The 20,808-nt window shown below is 45.5% G+C and overlaps 1 protein-coding gene across 1 annotated transcript in view; it reads right to left on the bottom strand.

The window, feature by feature from the left end:
* Nucleotides 1-20,808, bottom strand: part of ERGIC1 (endoplasmic reticulum-golgi intermediate compartment 1) — a 58,346-nt gene that overhangs the window by 31,826 nt on the left and 5,712 nt on the right. The window contains exon 2 of the mRNA XM_082291562.1: nucleotides 4,646-4,707. Coding sequence (XP_082147688.1) covers nucleotides 4,646-4,707 — 62 coding nt within the window. The remainder of the gene's footprint in view (nucleotides 1-4,645; nucleotides 4,708-20,808) is intronic.

Here is a 20,808-nt window from a genome sequence, read left to right as displayed (position 1 = left end):
GGCTGTCAGGACACAGAAGGTCACCAGGGCTGTGACCCAGCTGAACCCCTGGCACGGGGCACCACAGGCTGGGGAGGAGAAAGGTCTGCTTTAAAGCACAGCAGCAAATTCTTGTGAGAACATCCACACCTACTTAAGAACCCAGAAAAAGAAACCAAGGCAGGAGATGAGTAGATCCAGTGTTTGTACTGCTGATCACTGACAGAGAGACACGAGATCTCTGATCTCTGGCAAGGGAGAGTGTTTGACATAGACAAGGCTTTTTTCTTTAATTGCTTCCCATACTCCTTGCTGCTTGTTATAATCCCATAAAGGCTTTCCACAGCATCAGCCAGACCTCTCTGCTCTCCAGCACTTCTAGGAAAGCCTGGTACTACTAACTCTCTTGACCGAATTCTCTCCCAGAGCTTCGTCTCTCTTCCAATTTTGAAACTTTCTTCTCTGCCACTTATATCATCAAAATATTTCCTTTTCCAGTACTTGCTTCCTCAAGCCCATCTTTAATTCAGCTCTTGCAGTGAAGGTTCCTAACAATACTTACCAAATACAGCACAGTAAAATTCCACTAACCTATATCTAAAAAACCCTGCCAGAATGCTCTGAAGTGCCTGGCAGGGGCTGACTTTCAAAGCTCCTCAATGCTTTTCCCAGTCTTCAAACCACAGAGGCAGTTTTGAAGCTGTAAAAGAGATTACTGAGTGTGGACATGAGAAGGGGACATAAAATCATAGCAGCCTGAAGGAGGTGAATGGGGAACAACCACTCACTGTCTCTTCCAGCATGGGAACAACAGGGAAAGGGGAGGTTAAAAACAAGAGAAGGTTTTCCTTTACACAACACTTAACTAAATTCTGAAGATTCTTGACTATGGATGCTGAGGATGTTTAAGAAATAAAATCAGATTACGAAAAGGACTCATACATGCCCTGAGGAAGAAATTCATTGAGGAATATGAAACCCAAAGGAACCAACTCCAGCTTAGGAAGCTCAGAAGCCAACTGAGCAAAGCCTGGTGAAGTGTTTAACCTGCCCCCTCCTGCTCTTCCTCGGGCATATGCTGCCGGACGCTCTGGGAAAGAGGACAGTGGACACTTGCACTGACTGTTAAACTCCTCCTATACACAAACATTTTCAGGGCAGGGGGAGTTTTTGGCATGAGACTCATGTGGAAGCATTATCAGTTACTCTGTCTCCAGAGGCAGCGTTTCCTCAGATGCAGAACAGGAGCTCCTCTCTCAGAGTGGAGCTGCAGGCACAGACGACGTTCCCAGAGCAGGAATTTATGCACGGGGTGCTTTAGCTGCTTCTTTCACAGCAAAGGCTTTTACTTGCTTCCATGCAAATGTGCAGTCCTACCACCCACATTTGACAAGAGCATGATATTTGGAAAAGTAGATTAAAGGCTGGGATCAGACAGAATCAAACAATTCATGCATAAAGCTTCGTTTAACTGCAAGAGCACGGCAACGTTCCCACAGAGCTCCTACAACATCTGAGACAGGTTTTTTAAAGCTCTAATATGATAACATGATCGATATATCAAAGGTTGCTGGTGTAGACACACTGCTGTTGGCTAATCTGCAATCCCAAAAGGATGGGAAACTCTGCCAAGGTTTTTATGCCTGCACTAACCTTTTTGTACAAATCCCTTCTACTACATACCCCGTCTACGTACATTCCCGGCTCTGCCTCCCCACCCTACAAGAAATGAGAGAAAGGCAAAGTGTTTAGCACATCACACAGGCTGAGAGAACGTGGAGCCATGTCTATATTAAGGCATAAAATTGATAGTATTTATTATTCAGTGGAGCAAACTGCTATGAAGCACAAGGAATGGGTCCTGTTACAGGCGCCGTGTGAATCATAACTTCGATATTTCCTGATGTGTATTTAAAAACTCCAGCCCCCAAAACAGCACAGAGTATTTCTAGATAACATTTCCATGTGTGCATACAACATGTGCACGCAAACTATGCATCCACACTGATGGCTGGATAGCAGGATCGTGACAGCAGCTGCCTGGGCTGCAGGCTCCTCTCCAGAGCCCCGCTGCTCGTGTCCAGCCAGATGCCAACTGTCAGCCAGCCAGGAGTGCTGCTGCTGCCTCTGTACCCAAACATGGCCAGGCTGTCACCACGTCTGTCACACTGGCACCACAGACACGCTACACAGGGTGGGAAGGCCTGCAAAAACTGGTGGAAGAGGGACAACAGCATGGCTGGGTGAGGGCACAGGGGTGCTGCCTGAAGAAGGGAGGTTTATGGAGGAAAAGGAATGAGTAACTTCTGCACACTTCCCAGAGAAGTCCACAGCAGAGTGGGTGTGTTGTTCTGGAGAAACCTCACTTGAAGTAAACAGCAGTGGATTGCTCTTGGTTCCTTTATTCCTACAAAACTTGTTTGTAGCTGAGTGGGTGCCACACAGACCTGAAGTACTTTGTATGTGGCGTTCACTGCAAATTTGGGAATCAGAAATCCATACTTTAAATAAAGCATTGATAACCCTCCAGGTGTTTTCTGAACTTGCTCATGTTCGAGACCACCTGCTTTTCTCCACCAAAATCCCCCAACACTTACTGTCTCCTAGGTGCTTCTTCCCTAAAAGCCTTGGCCCATTCAGCCCAGGCTCCTTACACACTGGTGGCAGGAGCAGAGCTGCTCTTTTCCACCTCTCTTCTTCTGTAATCTGCTCTGTGCTTTCTTCCCTAATAAACCTCAACCCTTTTTTGAAAATTGACCTTTTTACAATCCAAAACCCACTGCTGAAATCCTGCAGTAAGTCCATTCCTATTCCAGAAAGCCTTCAGCACCAGAAGTTGATACTGAACTAAGGTTTCAGCAGAAATCATATGGAAAAGGCCCAAATTAATAGTTAGATACTATGGGCTATTTTATATCTGCCCTGTAAAGCTTAAAGAAACTTAAAGGAAGGACTTAAAGAAAGCCAAAATAAAGTTGCAGTCGTAGTAATTTCACATAATTACTAAACCTTAAATCATTTTTTGAGAGGCAGAACCTTCCCCTACACTCAAGCCCCCAATGTTAACACAAGCTGACTTCCCTAAAGCATTTTATCACCAAGTCATGCAACCTTCCCAGGCTTCCAACTGGCCTGGCAATGGGCTGGTCTCATCCACGGCCTCCTACAACACCTAAGATTAGTGGCTTCCAAATTACAAGCCTCAGGTTTGGTCAGACAGAAAAGCCCATTAGGAAAGCTGCTCACAAGATCCTCACAGGCAAAGCCACCAGTTTCTTGGCTGCCTCTGTGGTTCAGAAGCTTCTATCAGCCTGTCTAAAAACACTCAGAGAAAAAGAAGGAGAACCAGTTAGAGAAGAAAAATCAAAGCCTGAGAAGCTGCAAATAACAATAGAGAGAAATAAGTCAGCTAATAATTTTAAGTAAGAGTCACAACCTTCAAGCCTTCCCACAACAGACTTATCACTTGAGCTGTTTACTGCAGATCAGAAAGCCTAAACTGGACGGCCTTTGATGGGTTTTTTTTTGCTTCTAAAATACTCTTTTGCAGGTGATTCATAACAAGACAAATTCTCAAAGGGAGCCCAGTTACAGTGTGGGAACTCTTAGTTTCCAAAACAGAAGAGAAGGCAGGATCACTCACAAGTTCAAAGTGTTCTTTCAAAACACTCAATCTCATCCGCCTCTGAATTCCCAAACAGTTTGAGTCAAGCCCTTTGTTCATAACTTCAGCAAACCTAAAAGGGAGTCTGGATACAAATAATTCAGTGGCCAGGAGAACTCAGGGGACAAGGACTCTGAGGGTAAATATTTAGGGAAATGTGTTATCTTCACAGAAGCACAGGATAGTTGAGGCTGGCAGGGACCTCTCTGGAGATCATCCTGTCCCACTCCCCTGCTCTGAGCAGCTTGCTCAGGACCAGCTCTGGTTGTTTTGAGCATCCCCAAGGACAGAGACTCCACACCACCCTGGACAACCTGTTCTTCGACCCTGCTCACAGCGAGGAGTTTCTTCAGCTCACAGAGGGCTTTCCTTTGTGTCCTGATTCACTGGCACTGACTCAGTCCTGCGTGCTGTCACCAGGGGATGTGACATCACTCACGTCAGCAATGACATACAAGACTACTGACCCATCTAGCAGAATGGCTGACTGGAGCACAGCTCCCTGATCAAAGGAAGTCCCTGCTCAATGGCACAGGAAGGCTGCATTCGGAGGGTAATTACAGGCCTGGCAGGATCAGCCTGATCGATGTTTACCAAGCCCTCTGCCCAGCCAGCTCGCTGCACATAATTGTGAGAAATGGCATTACTCAGCCTCCAGCCTCCCTCAGGAGCAGGAAGGAAGGACAAGGGGCCCAAGGCAAGAGATTTGTATCAGCCAAAGTCTGTGTTATTGATACATGGGAGTGAGAGTGGATCGCTATCGGTGGTTGGGACTGGAGGCTCTTTAGGGTCCCTTCCAACCCAAACCATTCTGGGATGCCACAATTCTGAATTCACACAAGCTGTGCCACTGTTTGATGGGCAGAACAAGCTGTCTCAGCAACAAAGGACTTTCCAATGCTTAATATCCCTTAAAAAAAAAATTCCCTGCAGACAGAGAGGCCAAACAATCTTTAATTTTAGACCAGGGCTATGCAAGGACATCAAAAAGAAGTTACTTACTAATGGCCCCTGTGTAGGTTGGCTGTGTAAGGTCTTTTGGCACCTTCCTGTAGATGTCAAACCTGAAAGAGGAAAAGCAACAGCCATAAAACAGGTGGAACATTTCAATATATTTCATGCCCCCACAGGGATGAACGATGCTGAAGTTTTTTCCACCCAGCTTTCCAACACCATTTTTTCAGTAGGCAGGAGGATATGGGAAGGAAAAACAAAACAAAAAAAAAGCCCTTTTCTTCTGTACAATTATGTAACTGTGCTCTGTCTTGGCTCCTGTTTCCAAAGCACTTCCCTCCGCCTCCCTGTTGTGGATCTGTGCAATCTGAACTGTGAGAGGAGCCAGGCAAGAAGTCATGCTGGACAAGTTTACAGACCACTGTAAAAGGGAAAGGATACTCTACAGACTCCTGAATAAAGATGCCTGGCAAAAAAAAACCCCAGTGAAACACAACCTATATTTCCCCTTGTAGTCTGTATCCTGCCAAACCAAAAATAGACAACCCCAAAGTCAGAAATCCAGGTGTTGAGACAAAAAAAAATCCCTTGGACATTGGATACAACAACAGAAATTAACCCAACAGGTTTGTTCCTCCCCCAGCAAAATCCAGGTTAATATTAGACGGTTGTTTTGATTCAGTCATAGCTTTTAATATCCATAGGGCTCAGCTTTGCTATTTTAAACTGCCCATGGTTAAACTCTCCCTGCCCTCCTGTGTTAGCTGTATTATTTCCTGCCACCTTGTGCTCCTGCACGCCCAACCGCAGTGCAGCTCTGACATCAGTTTTTCCACCACTCAGTAAAAATTAATTAGTGCATTAAAAACACCCACCCACCCACCCTAAAGAACGAAGTGACCATTTCTGCCCCAAAATAGACTTTTTTGGATATGCCACAAGTGGGTGAGAGCTGATGCTTTTTCCAGCCCTGGAGAGGCATGAGAAGCACCAGCTTCCAAATTCCCAGTCTATACTGCACCAGCATGAAACACCCCTGTGTTTACTAAGTAGCTCCTACTACACCAAATATTATAATGGGAGTTTAAAAACTAGATCATTGTTCTTTCTTTAGTCTTCAACTGCTGAGATAACTGAGGCACTGCATGAACAAAACCCCATTTGCCTTGCATGAGATCAGAAGGATCTTGTGCTTCACTCAGAAGTTGAAGCTGGAGGAAGAAATGGAAGAGAGGGAATGGAGAGCAGGTTGAAAGATATTTCACCTGCCCAGCTCGAGCCCTGAATAAGCTGTGCAATCACTTAACACCCCAACAACCCTCTGTGAGACACCTGACAGCAACACTGCACAGGAGCTGTGTTTTCATGACCCTTCCCCCTGCCACCTCCTACACAGCCCAGCAATATTCCCCAACCAAACAATCCATGTAGGGTTTTCCAGCTGCCCTGAGAACATCTGGAAAGTGCTGCTTGCATTCTTTCCACATCCACCAGAAGCATCAGGATGGTGAAAGAACCCAAAGTAGCTGATGACATCACGGTCTCACAGGCAGAGGAAGCTGCTGCTCTCCCAGCCCATTAAATGCTGAAAGCTGGCGTCGTCTGGCCAAAGTCACAATAATAGATCAACAAAGCTAAAAAAGCTGAGAGAGAAACACAGAGGGAGAGAGAGAGACAGAGCACGTGAACACCAGGAGCTGCTGAGTGTGAGCGAACACTCAGAAATAGGAAACAGCTCCAGGCTGGATTCAGTAAAAACAGCAGCGTGTGGATACTATAAAAGGAAGTTTGTTCTCACAACCAGAAATATTTGCTAGTATTGAAATGATGACCCATCATAGCATTAAAGAAAAAGAATTCTAGCTTTTTAAACAACTGTCTGGAAAGCTGATGTCACATGAGGCAGAGTTCTCTCCTCTGACTGTCATTTTACTCACGTAAGTAACACCCAACACCACAAATTAACTTTTACATGGCCTAAGTAAGCTTGGATTAGGCAGAGACACTACAAGAAGTGCTCAGCTAAGGTTTTATGGATGAAAGCAGAAGCCTGAAGGATGCCATCCAAAGCCTGACTCAAGAAGAAGGGAAGGCAAGGAGGGAAGGAGTATTAAAGCTTGCACAAGGATGCTGAAATGATCACAACAATCAACAATAAAGGAATGGAAAATGACAAGTTTGGAGTAAGAGGCAAACACTGCTGCTTAAATTTTGCTCACTGATGTGTGATACAAGTAAATCCAAATGACCACCAGCCCAAAAGAAAAAGGACTGGCTATGTGCAAGTCTCCTGGCAGAACAATCAATTGCTTGGAAAAGACATGTTCTGAGGGTTCATAGTCTGGCAAAGGAACCAATAATCCTCAGGGTTCCAGGCAACTGCTCATAAGGCATCTGATACTGGCCACAATTTATACAATTTCCTCAGTCTGATCTTGGTTAGTGAAAAGAGCAGTGGGGTTTATGCATTCAGAGAAGGGCAAGTGGGAAGCCCGAATGACATCAAAGTTTGAGGAGAATGATGAATGATGGCATGGCCAGGACACAGAGCCATCTTGTGAACTCTGATTTAAACGCCAAGTTAGAAGAAGATATGAAATGTAAAGGATTTAATGACAGCTTGAAAAGTATGTTTGTGATACACCAGAGAGATTAAATGCTAGCAGTGAGGACAGAACCCCAAAGAAGGCTTCATTAATTACATATCATTGCAAAAATAAGTGAATCAAGCAAATGTCTCAAACAAATCTTTGAAGTTGACAAGAGTTATTGTAACAGGAGACCATAGGTCCCAAGAAATGAGAGATTTGTGAAAGCTCCCATCAGACCTAAGGGTTAAAAATCTGCCTCCACTAGAAAAACCTTTCTCCTTTTGCCACTGGCTCCTTGCCTACCTCCCAGAACTGAAAGCAATCCCAGGAGAGCACTTACACTGTCCCGGGAAGAGAAAAGAATGAGGATTAGACACCAGAGATGATTTGTAATGCATGAGGGAGGAGGCCACGGAGCTGTGTGCACGGCAAAGGGGAACAGGTTTTACTTGCCCTCAGGTCAGACGTTCCTGCAAGCACCTGCAGTAAAAATTCCAACAAGCCTCCAGGTTCCTGAGGCATTGGTCACTCAGAGGAGTATTTGTACCCTGAGAACAGAGAGGAACCTTGTGCTCTGTTGCAAAAGCTGCCTCCCAGCTCCCTGCTGTACTCAAAGCAGTGGAAGGTATTACTAATGCTGCAGGGAGACGGGATGTTCAGAGGGGCTGTACCTGCCAGCTCATCCGGCACAGACACCCTGTGCCACGCTGAGCATCCACTGGGAGAGTCTGGGAGTCATCCTACATGGCCACAAGAAATCAGGCTGTAGATTTACAGCTGCTCAGTGAACTCCCTTAACCTGCAGCTTCTCCTGCTTTAGGAAGGGAGACATCACTTCACACTCACAGAGCAGGCACGTGCATTTTCCACTGCACGTTGTTTATATTTAGCTTTCGACAACTTTCTTCCTCCCCTCAGAAAGACAAGACTTGTAAGGCGAAGTTGTATCTTTGAGTTAATCAATTAACATCGAATCAGAGTGGAAACAACAAACTTGCTGCTAGGAAAGTTCTTCCTCCAGGTCATATGTGTTCTCATAAAGGGAAGGCTGGGCCTTGCAATTCCAGAATATGAGCCTAAAGATAGAACCAGGCTGTCATCAGCAGGAATTTCCTGACACATCTATAGTGTCTTTTCTTTCAATGGAGAGCAGGGTTGCAAACAAAGAAATAAAAAAAGGCTGTTTGGCAATGTCAGAGGTTCGCAGGAACCAACATTCATAACTAACATGAGGGAATGCTACAATACTTTTTTATCAATCCAAGAGTTGAAAGGACACGGCAAAAAACTCTCACTTTCCCGGTGGGAATGTCAACAAACTGGTAAAACAGCATCACAGAGATGAGCAGGGGTGATTCCTAACTAGGTTCAAACAGAATTCACAAATCTTTGTGTGATTAAACCAGGTCTGGGGCAGAATTTCAGCTCTCTGATGGACAGAAGTGCCACAGTCTTCTTGGAAATAGTGAGGGTGACCTCGAAGGAGCCAAACAAAAGGGTGGCAGATTTCAAGCACCAGTAAGTGTTAGAAGGATTTCAAAAGTTGTACCTAGATTAATATGAGCTGCTGCTACTCAGATTTTTTCTTCAGACAGAAATATATCACAGAATCACACAACAGTTTGGGTTAGAAGGGACCTTAAAGAGCATCTCATTCCAAGCCCTGCCATGGGCAGGGACACCTCCCACTAGCCCAGGGTGCTCTGAGCCCCATCCAACCTGGCCTTGGACACTTCCAGAGATCCAGGGGCAGCCACAGCTTCTCTGGGCACCCTGTGCCAGGGCCTCCCTACTCCCACAGGGAAGGATTTTTTTTCTAATATCCAATCTAACCCTACTCTCTCTCAGTGTGAATCCATTCCTCCTTGTCCTGCCCCTCATCCCTCGTCAATAGTCCCCTCCATCTTCCCTGTAGCTCCTTCAGGCACTAAAAAGCCACACTGAGGTCACCCCAAAGCTTCTCCTCTCCAGGCTGAACAATCCCAGCTCTCGCAGCCTTTCCTCCCAGCAGAGCTGCTCCATCCCTCGGATCATCCTGGAGCCTCCTCTGGCCTCTCTCAGCAGCTCCAGCTCCTTCCTGTGCAGGGCCCCAGGGCTGGGGCAGCTCTGCAGGTGGGGTCTCACCTGAGCTGTGACTGACAGTGCTGGATGAGTGGCAGGGAGGGCAGGGGACCCAAACACTGCAGTTTTTTCTAGACTTGATGCTTCACCTGCCTGCCCTGAGCAGGGGATGAGCTCACTCCCTCAGCAGGAGCTGCCACAGGCAGGGCTTCCTGCCAGGGCTTTATGTACACTTGAACAGTTTCAAGTTTGGACCCGAAATATTTCAGGAAATGAAGTAATAAATACATTATTTCACTGAAGATTTCCACACCTCCAAACAGAAAAATCCTCTCTGACATCTCTGGAATTTGAAAAGAGCTTTCCTAACAACTCTGTCAGATGCTGTTACGTTTTTCATGAGCAAGAAGCAAAGAACATGAGGCAATTAAAAAACTCCAACGACTTATAAGTAAAACTAACTAGACACTGGTTAAATTTGAATGTCTTGTAGCAAAGAGAAACTCTGATACCCAAAGGAGTTCATATCAGAGAAGGAAAAACACTAATTCCTCCTTCAGTTTCCAGCATTTGCCCATCCCTCCCTGGCACAAAGACAGGAGGGATGCACTGGCCATGGCACCCAGGGGTGAATTTCTCCCAAAGTTACAGATGCCCTGTGTGGACTCCCTGCAAAGACACAGCAGAAGCTCTGAGGAGCTCTGAACCACAGCTCTGAGTGGGATGTTTTCATGTACCCTTCTGCAAGGTCTGGTTTTACTGATTTACCTGAGGGGCCAGGGAAAGGCTGTCTTGGAGCTCTTGGACTGTATTTTGGATTCCAGTTAATCAAGCAGAACTGTAACACATTCTCATGGGGCACTTGGTCACAGAACAGAATTCGAGCATTGTAAATCAGCAGCAAAAAGATTAATTTTTGTCCCTTTCCAGACAGAAATTTAGCATTAATGCTCACAGATGGGACAAATGGTTTTGTTCTTCGGGCAGATGATGTTTTTTCCCCAGGAGAACCAAATATTTAAACATCAGTCTTCTTTTTGAAGCATACTGGCTCTATTGTAGTTACTTCAGCACATCCTGAAAGTTAGAGGATGTGAGCAAATTACATTTCTGATGTCAAAGATGATTAAAAAAAAATAAAAACCCAACCAGTATCATGGCTGACATTCCACTTTTAGCAGGTCAGTGGTGGTGTAAATACACCATTGTCATCTTGTCTCAGCAGAAAGGGTCCGTGGCTGTGATTCACCCAGAAGAATGTGGGTGTTGAAACAACACTTGATTCTCCACCTCCCATATTCACCAGCTTGGAGAAGTGGCATCTATTTTTCAGCAGATACCACATTTGGAGCTGAGGTCACCAATTCCTGGTGACATTACTCACTCTCAATAACGACTCCAGTGTAGAGTGAACAACTACCTTCATTTTATTACACATCAGTAGCTTTGAGATCTCTTTGAATAAAAGAGACAGCCTGGTGCTGCTGAACCAATTTGTTTCTCTAACAAATAATTGGACTTGAAGTGACTTGCAGGGACAACACGTTTTCCAGCAGAAACAGAACTTCACTGTGAAGTTCACCAAACAACTGGCAATTCTACAGCAGAAGTGACTAAACTACACAAAGGGGGAACTATCAAATACAGAGAGAAAAAGTGAACTTTGAGGGTGTGGAGCCTCCCTCACTGGGGATATTCCAGAACTGTCTGGACACCAAAGGTTGGACCAGTGACCCACTGTGGTCTCTTCCAACCTGATCCATCCTGGGATTCTGTGATTTGGAAACAGGGGGTTTAGGGTCAGTAGAAATGCCATCCCTGACTGTTTCCTTCTTGGTAAGAACCACAACTTCCCTGAGAAAGAAATGGGCTGCAGGTTGAAAAAGAGAAAGGCAAGGCAACTATGACACATAGACATGGGGAGGAAATAAAGAATAATACACCTTTCTAGGCTGAGATGGCTTCCTGGATCAATAAAACCCCTCAGTTAAGGGGTCCAGTTGGAAAGACAGCACAAAGAAGCTGGGAAATAACAACTCCTCTCTTCAGCCCTTCGGTGGGAGACTGATTTGGGACACACCATTCAAGATTTCTGTGGAGATCCCTCTTCTCACACAATATTTATGTATCTGCAGTACAGTTAATTCACTCCCACGGCAGCTGCCTAAGTCAGAAGGCAGGAGTAAGTCTGTCTTTTCACAGCCCTTTTGAAAACACAGCTGTCACACCAAAACCTCTCTCCTTTTTTGCTCTAAACCTGACACAGCAGCTAACCCTGCATTTTTAGGCAGTGTCCTCTGTTCTATAAAGTGAACAAGGCTAAGCTGGCCTTTGAGGAACTATTTCATGCAAGAACTGTTTCCTTGCCACTGCACAGGGGAGTAAAAGCTGGTTAAAGCAGTTACTAAACGTTGTTTACCCTTCTGCTCATTTGCTGGTAATGCCCCTCCCCATTTATCAGCAAGGAGCTGCAAACTGGAGATAAATTCTAGTGAAGTATCGCTGCTGGTTTTCCCCATTTGTCAAGTCCTCCTTGCAAAGGGGATCAGAGCGTGGCTGCAAACCTCAAATCTCAAGAAGGCATGAGGTCATTATTTCTCCACACACACACCAATTCCTGACTAAACAAAGAGCTTGCCTGTTCTTTACAAAGTCCACTCATTAAGTTCTCACCAGTAAACCCAGTTACAACGTGGAAGAGAGAATTTCTACCGTTACACGCTGAACTTGCCACATTCAAGAAATGACACACAGGCAGCCCATGCAGACATTAAGTTGTAAAAAACCCTGTCTTGAAAAAAAAAAAAGGAGCTTTTTGTGAAAAGAAGATAAACTACTCTCTTTGTTACACTGGTTTTCTTCTTCAGGTGGGTAGAAAAACTGCTGTGCTGTGCATTTCTGGGAACATTCATTCAAAACAACAATCCCAGACTGCTTTTGATGAAAACAACATTAAAAAAACCTACAGCACTGTGGAAGATATGCAGAGAGCAAGGCAGGTGCCAAGCACAGCCCTGGACAGTCAAGCCTATGCCAGCATCCATTTGGTTTTTGATAAGAGTCACTTTGAGGCAGGTCTGTCTGATAACAGGCTTGAAAACACCCACTGCCTTTTCTTTGAGACCGTCTGTCATTTAGACATTCTAAACAAATTCATTTTTAGGCCTCATCCCTCAGAATTACACCAGCCTCTCTAATTACTTCATGTAGGTATCAGTCAATCCAGCCAGCTACAATTTCTATTTAAGTGCCTTTAAAGAGACGAATCATCCTCAACTTTGAGGATTAGTTTTCCCTGGAGACAAGGACATAACCTTGGGATTTGTCACTCAACAGACTTCTGCTCTTCCTCTTCCCATTTCCTATCTGCCTCCTTGAACCTTTTTGTTGTTTTACTGCATTCCAGAGAGCAGAGATTGTTGGTTCCATCCGCTTTATTTGGGTTCCCCACAGGACCTACAGATCTGATGCAAAGACAACCAGCTCTTCCCACAAGATTTGTATAACTGGGTCTGTTCTGAAGTCTGATTTCATGACAGAAGGGCTGCAGTAGCAATTCAGGAAACCAAGGCAGGTGTGAAGCAAGAAGAGAATGAGCAACCTCAGCCCCACTTCAGGAAACACGTCTGAGTGCACATGAAATGAGCTGGAACGATGGTTCTGAAGAGTCTCCCATAGCCCACAGGATGGGCCACCACACAGCTTTGTTTCCTCATATTCTTCCTGCTCCCACCTCTGGAAGACCCTTCCCTTGAGACAGAAGAGTTTATGGACTATGATTCATTCAATAGCTGCTACTATTAAGGCTCGTAGCAGAGACACCAATTCCAGCTGAGAACCCACTCTACAATAAAAACTTCATCGTTTTTAAGGAGGCCATGAGAAGCAGAGAGAAACTCAGTCATGGTAAATATACCTTGGATTAAGTCCATCTGACTTCCAAAGATGACTGTGCACAAATAGACTCCATTTTTTCTCTCCACGAACACTTCAGAGGAGGTTGGTGTTACAAAGGTGAGATCAGAGTTTAACCACTGTGTCTGTCTCAGAAGTTTCCCCTCTCCCCTAAATCAATGCAGCTTGGAGGCAGAAGGGGAGGAAAAAACCCAGGCCCTATTGGTTATTTTCCATGTGAATTCATGGTATCAGAAGGAAGCCCTGCCTGCTGTCAGAGCAGGATCATTCAGGCTGGAGACACGGCCAGATGGAAACGCCCTGGCTTTAATCCCCAGCGGTATTTCTGCAGAAACCTTCCCACCAGAGGCATGCTGCTTAGTGACAAGGAGCATTTCTATCTGTGTGCTCTGCTGACTTCTCAGGCAGCTTCTCTGGTCATCTGAGCAAAGCTTGAGAATTAGAAGTGCCCAGGAGAAAACCTGGCTCCCTCCAGCTCCGGCACGGTGGGGTCTGTGATCAGCCACTGGAACACCCAGGGATGGCATTCCCCATCCTCTCCCCAGCATCCATAACATAAATATGAAGCAAACCAGGTTCTCAGGCTGTAGCTTCTAGATCAAGAGTGGAGACCTGGAGCTCCTGGAGCGGGGCCGGCGGAGGCTGCGCAGCTGAGGAGGGCCTGGAGCAGCTCCGTGCCCAGCACAGGCTGAGGGAGCCGGGGCTGCTCAGCCTCGAGAGGAGCCCCAGCTGAGAGGGGCCCTCAGCCCTGGGTGTCCCTGGCTGCAGGGAGGGCTCAGGGCAGGGCCCGGGCTCTGCTCCGGGGCCCAGCAATGGCACCAGAGCACCGGGCAGGGCCTGAGCCCGGCAATTCCCCTGCACAGGAGGCAGAACTGCTGCCCTGGGCAGGGCCCGGCCCCGAGCAGAGCCCAGAGAGGCTGTGGGGTCTCCTCCCTGGGGATATTCCAGAGCTGTCTGCACACATCCTGTGCCCTCTGCTCTGGGATGGCCCTGCTGGAGCAGGGAGGTGGCACCAGTGACCCACTGTGGTCCCCTCCAACCTGACCCATCCTATGAAACTGCTGCCCCTGGACTCGAGCTCTTGAGACAGACCAAAATAAAAATAGACAGTGCTAGAAAAAACCAAGAGAAGCGATGAAGGCACAGAGAATACTCTGGTGTTACTAAAAAACCAGATTTTTAAATAAAAAATCGAATCACTTAGCTAAGAGCTTCCAAGTTGTTTAACAGGCAGCAGCTTGGGTCACTGCTCCCAAACAATGACTTTGGGACAATTGATCCCAGCTTTGTCAACAACCTGCTGGGCAGCAGAAGCCCAAGCACACCAGCTGAGGAGCACAAGCCAGAAGGTGGCTTTTAAACTCTTCAGAGGCCATTTAGCTCTAAATAAAACCAAGCAGGCTTAGACACAGCCTCACTCCACCAAAGGCAGGCAGGTACTTCTATCAGAACACCCTTTTCTGGCTTTGTTCCCTCCTACAAAGCACATCAGACACTCGTGCTAAGATTTTGAAAAGCAAAACAGTTACTTCTGTAAAATAGATAAATCTAAAGCCACCAATTTAGCTCTCAATGTGACAGCTCAAGCTGAGGGAGATGCAGAGGTAGAACAAACAGCACAGCTGAGTCACGTTTGCACACATGGTGCTCTTTTGATTAGCAAAATACCACTTACTTAAAAAATAAGAATAAAATCCCAGACGCCTGTCTGAAGTAGTTGGGGGGAGTTTTACTACTCACAGTTGTTTAAACCATCCCTAGAACTCCTGCATCCAGGACCAGAGATAGATTAACCTCTTTACTTGTTAAATTGATCTTATTCAGCAATGTAACAGCTGGGGTGTGCAGAGATGGCCTGAAATATCAGTTACCCCATCCCATGTGCCTAAGGACAGAATATGTGAAATGAAACAGTAAAGATGGCCTGGGAGAACAGCTGGGATCTGGGATACAAATAAGGCACAAACAGGACACAACTCCCCTCTGCTTAGTGACCCTGAGAGGGGCTGGGCATCACCAGACTGCCCTGGGAGAGAGGAGAGGAATGAAAAGCAGGCTGGGCAAGGGACACAGACTGCTCAGCAATGCCCTGGCCTGGATTATGTTCCCCAGGTGCTGAAGAGCTGCTACTGGAAAAAACGTCACACCTGGTCTGACCAGCATTTTGGAGCAAGTCTCTGAACTAGGAAAGGATGGACTTTAATTGGGGAAACATCAAGAAAAGCCTGTCCTTTTGAAGCAAAGCCTCTCTTACTTTGCTCGAAAAAAGCACTGAGTTCCAAGGCCCTCTGCATTTTCAGTTCCTGTGGTCCTTGCTGTACCTGTGATGGGCAAAAATCTCCAATTTTGTTCCACAAACCTAGCAAAGAATTTCTACACATAGTAAATTCACTCTAAAACAGGTGAAGAAGTACAGCTGCCGTATTCTTACACCTTACTCTATGCATGTACAAGAAGCATTAATTTTTCTATTTTCATTGGGAAATATTAGTTCAAGGTTTCATTCTGAAATCCTTTCTTTAGCTGTTTTTCTTCCCACCCAAAGACAAGTGTGTGTTCTGACAACTCTGCAAGAGCACTTAGCTCCTACAACCCAGCACAGGCAATAAACAGCAGGAACTCTAAAGAAGAGTTCCAACCAAGTAGGTAAATCTGTTTAAATGAACAACAAAACAATGGTAGGAAGTCAGCAGCAGCGGCAGAAAATAGGAACTACTGACTTTGAGCTCTTCATTCTGTTAATTCTTTGTTTAGATGACATTTCTATGTTTCCTGTCTGCTGGAAGATGAGAACATAATGTGCAGAGAGCAGCTCAGGACAGCTCTGACAGAGCCAGGCTGCGATCCTGCGGACGGGATGAGCAGTGGGAGCCAACAGACCTGAATTTGTTCTGCTCCCGGCACTGACTCACTGTGTAATTCCTGTTCCACTCAATTAAATCTTTCTTCTTCAGCTTGTTCATTTTGCACAGCAGCACCTGGTAACATCTGCCCACCTTTCCTCAAGCACATGGAAAACTACAGATGGAAAACTGCAAATACCTGAAGCGAAACAGGGCAAAGCTCCAAGTTCTACCTGAAGGAATGGCTGGGGTTGTGTTGGGGGGATTTTAGCTTGGATATCAGGAAAGGCTCTTCCCCCAGAGGGTGCTGGGCACTGCCCAGGCTCCCCAGGGAATGGGCACGGCCCCGAGGCTGCCAGAGCTCCAGGAGCGTTTGGACAGCGCTGCCAGGGATGCCCAGGGTGGGGTTGTTGGGGTGTCTGTGCAGGGACAGGAGCTGCACTGGATGATCTTTGTGGGTCCCTTCCAGCTCAGAACATTCTGTGATTCTGTGATTCTTTGAAGGTCTGTACAAGGAAAGCAGCAGGAAGGTGGCTTTAGGAAAACAAACTGGATGTGTTCTGCAAGAGCTGAGCTTGGTTCAGTACCAGGGCCGTGGCTGGAGAGCTCGTTTGTGAATAATCATGATGGTTTTGTGAACTGGGACACAAACTTTGAAGCATGTGCAAAGTCAGATAAGTGATCCTGCTAATCTCAGTTTCAGCAGAAAATAAACACTGAATACACAAACACCAAAGCTTGGCCCTGAGTGTGAGCTGGAGATGCAAATACAGATTCAAAGCCGGACTAATAAGCCGATACTTGTAAATACCAAGCAGCTATTAACACATTTTATAAGATTAACACCCGCAGAACAGCAGATAACAGCACACATCATTAAGCAATCAGCCAGTCCTCATTCACACACAATGGGTATTAACACACAAAGTGCAGAACCTGAGCTTTACTGGACAAACTCTCAAGGCTTCAGAATTACATCGGAAACTGTTTAATCCTCAATTACTTCGAGCAAGCTCTGATATGAGAAGGACCAGACAGGGAGGTGGAGAGGCTGGTGGCGTTTTAAACCAGTTTATCTGGACTGCAAGCAGGTGAAGGCTGCAATTTTCAAATGCTGTATGACTGACTTCTCACTCACAACATCACACCAGTTTTCAAAGCAAACAGGATTTTTTTTGACCTGCTGACTCTCCACACTTTTAAACCCAGGAGTGAAATGTAGGAATAGGTTTCCTTGCCAGCCAGCTCCTCCCTCTTTAATTCTAGTTCCAAGAACATAATGAAACTAACAGAGGAAGTGTCTGAAACAAGGAGGAGTACTGAGAACAAGAAAACAAGGTTAGGCCAGGAGGACTGTCATTAATTATATAATCCAGCCTTTGGGTAACTGGACGTTTAGGGAAAGGGGCTGAGAGAACCTTGGAGGCACCAGCCCCAGCACATTATGTCATCTGGCCTGCTGGTTACTTAGCAGGTACACGATCTGCATAGGGGCAGAAAAACAAACCCATTTATTTCTAGGACAAAGCACTATGAATCCCCACAGCAGGTGCTGAAAAAAGGCACGAAAACTCATACACTCTGCTCCCACTTCGATTGATTCCTTTCCAAGGAGCCAGTTCTCCTTTCTCCTCCCTTCTGCCTGCTCTGTGGTTCCATTGTGCTGTCCTGCAGAACACCTTTTTGTCAACCATGTGCCAAACTTGGTGCTTTTATCCTTTCAGTGCATATCGAGCTTGTTCTCTCAGGAATACACACACAATTGTATTGCTGCAATGTGCCAGAAGTGCAACTATTTGAGGTGACACTGAAGGATAGAAGACAGGAAGCGGTACATCACTCTTCTTTTTCCCTCAAAATAAAATGTTAGGCTCAAACATATTCCAAAGGCAATTAAAGGAGGAGGAAAGTATAATCTCAAATACTCAGAGGTGGAGTCCTGCCAGCAAGCATTTTATTTCCTTGTAGGCAGTGAAGCAGGTGTCAAAATGATGGATGGAAGAGAAATGTATTTTTAATAAAGTGAGCAAATTACGCTCTGCTTCATCAAAACAAGAGAAAAGTGTCATGAAGAAAAAAATGTTCAAGTAAGGGGACTGGTATTTAAAGAGATCCAGCCCTTTGCTGGACTGTAAGAGCCATTGCACTCCTGAGTGGGAGCAGCATTTTCTGGAGAACAGAGAGAATGGGGAAGAGCATTAGACATATATGGCTGCTCCCCAAACTAAGCAAATTGTTCAGATACTTGAATGCCATAAGCTGACTGTAACCCTTCCTGGCCCAGAGCCTTCGACTCAGAGATTCTTGTTCCTGCAGCTCCCCAGCACATCCCAGCACTTCCACCCTTCGTGATCCCCTTGGTCCTGAACATTTCTCCTTTTCCCTATGGGACACCTGCCAGCTCAGGGTTCCCAACCTCCTGCCACATTCCCTTCCCACAAACAAACAGAAGTCCTGATCTGCAGCAGGCACTGAACACAGTGCAAAGCTGGACTGTGATTTCCAAGAATTTACATACACACAACCAGAGAGCTATGGAAAAAAAGAGCTGCACCACAGTCTTTCCCACAGCTTCCAGGAATCACAAAACATTAAGGCTCTGCTGGTGCCTTGCACTGCTGAACACCTTGAAACGAGATCTGGTAAGAACTATTCTAGCATCAGAAATGTGCAGGTTTTATTTGTGGAAGCTCCTTTCTGGTTTAAGTCCCAGCTGCACTTGCTCAGCACAAAAATCAGAGATTGGTACAAAAGAGCATGAACAAATGTAACATCTGGGGAATCAGAAAAAGGGGGGAGAGAGGGGTGTGTGAAGAAAACAACTGCACATTCATAAGGCTTCCCTCAAAAGCACACAGGCCAATCCACACCTATTGCACAACAGAGATTTCTCCATATCAGTAAGGGAAACTCCTACCCAATACATGGGATTCAAATATATCGTACTTTTCCAGAGTATCAGTCACTCTGCAGGGACTGGCTCAGGTTCTCCTGTTTCAATTCCAATCTAAGGAGACAACAATTTCTGTACAAGCTTCTACAACTCAGTTCTGTTTTTATCTGCGTATAAGTGTGCTACCTACAAGCAAGTACAACTCTTCTGCATCACCTGGCTCCCAAGTCAAGTTCCTGGTTTGACACAATTTCCAAGAAATATCTGCATGGATGTCCATTAGAAAAACATAACTGATACAGACTCAAGAGCTGCAACTTGTAGCTGGGGATCAGGTTTACCACCGGTTTTTAGTCCGGGTATAATCTGTTATAATGCAGAAGCCAGACTGAGATTTCAGTGCAGTAGGGTCACATTTGATTTAGAATGACACAGAATCTAAGCAAGGCTCCAAGACTTCACCTTTATCAGGAAACAAAGTCACATTTACATTACTGATGTTTTAGGGGGCACACAGTGGTCTACAGAGATGGACAATTGATCTGGTGATCTGTTTTAGGATATAATTGTTAAATAAGCACTAAAGAATCATGATCTCCTGAAATCCTGTCAGCAGTAATACAGGCCTGCACATTTTAACACAGCATTTTGAAGGCTCTTCTATTACATGCCAATCTTTCTGAATTCTCCGAATTAAACTAAATACATCTCATTTGGAAACATCCTTCAAAAAAAAAAAAAAAAAAAAAAACCAGGCAGAAAAGCAAACATCTAAACACACAATTCAAACAGTGAACTGCACTGGCCAACTGCATCTTGTGTGTCTGCCATGACTACTACTGAAATACTCAGACATTTCACAATAAAGAAGATCTACTACTAAAATACTCAGGCATTTCACTATAAGGAAGATTTTGTAGATTGTGGCAAGGCTGTGGTTAATTTTTTTTGGCAGACCAACTTTTCCATTTCGAGAGCAGCTGGCTCTGTGCAGGAATACCTAGACATCACTTCAGGGCTTGTGCTTGGATAGAAGACAAGAAAAACAGATGATTCTCCTTCTCTTCTTCCTTCATTGCAAGACTATTCTTTCCTCCCCACCTCCACCACTTGAACTACATGGCTAAAAAATACACCAGCACACTTCAAAATACAAGCTCAACAATGTCCACAGTTCCCAGTCCAGGCTGGTGGCATTGCTTCAGCTCTGTTTACAGTGTGATTCAGTCATTTTCACAGCAGTGAACTATGATGGCATGAAGGAAGCATCTGTGTCACCAAGGACTGAACAAAGGAGGACAGCTGAAGTTCAGAAGGAACAATGCAAAACTTTCCTACAAAGCCAGGCCTTAATATTTTCCCTACTTACTCAGGAGAAAAAATCTCCATTCCAACAGTATTTTGAGAGAAATGATGCACTAGGGAGACTTAGAAAGAAATATTTACATACATGCACACCATGTATAATCAGTTATTTGTGGCACAAACATCAATAGACTCTGTCTGTACAGCTCTGCTTGCCCATCTGACTGCTGTGACTGCAGAATAATTTCTCAGGTGCCCTCAAAGGGCTATTGTTGAGACAAAGTTAGTCATGGCACTGCCTGGCACCCAAATCCACGTTGGTCATTACGTAAGGTGGCAGCAATACCACTTGGAAGGGTTGTTTACCAGTGGCATTGCACAATGTGAATTGGAACGGGCTCGCCAGACGTGGCTGCAGGTGGGGATGGAAATGCCCCTGCAGTTACTGCTGAAACAAGCTCAGTCTGTCAGAGCATGGTGCTAATAATGCCAAGGTTGTGGGGTTGATCCCTGTATGGGACATTCGCTTATAAACTGGACTCGATGATCCTTGTGGGTTCAACTGAGTTCCAACTGAGAATATTCTGTGAGTCTGTAATTCTA

Source organism: Coloeus monedula (genome assembly GCF_965178545.1).
Source record: "Coloeus monedula genome assembly, chromosome: 15".
In the NCBI taxonomy this organism is placed as follows: Eukaryota; Metazoa; Chordata; class Aves; order Passeriformes; family Corvidae; genus Coloeus; species Coloeus monedula.
Note: the sequence above shows the minus strand (reverse complement) of the source record. Positions and strands in the feature narration are given on the sequence as shown.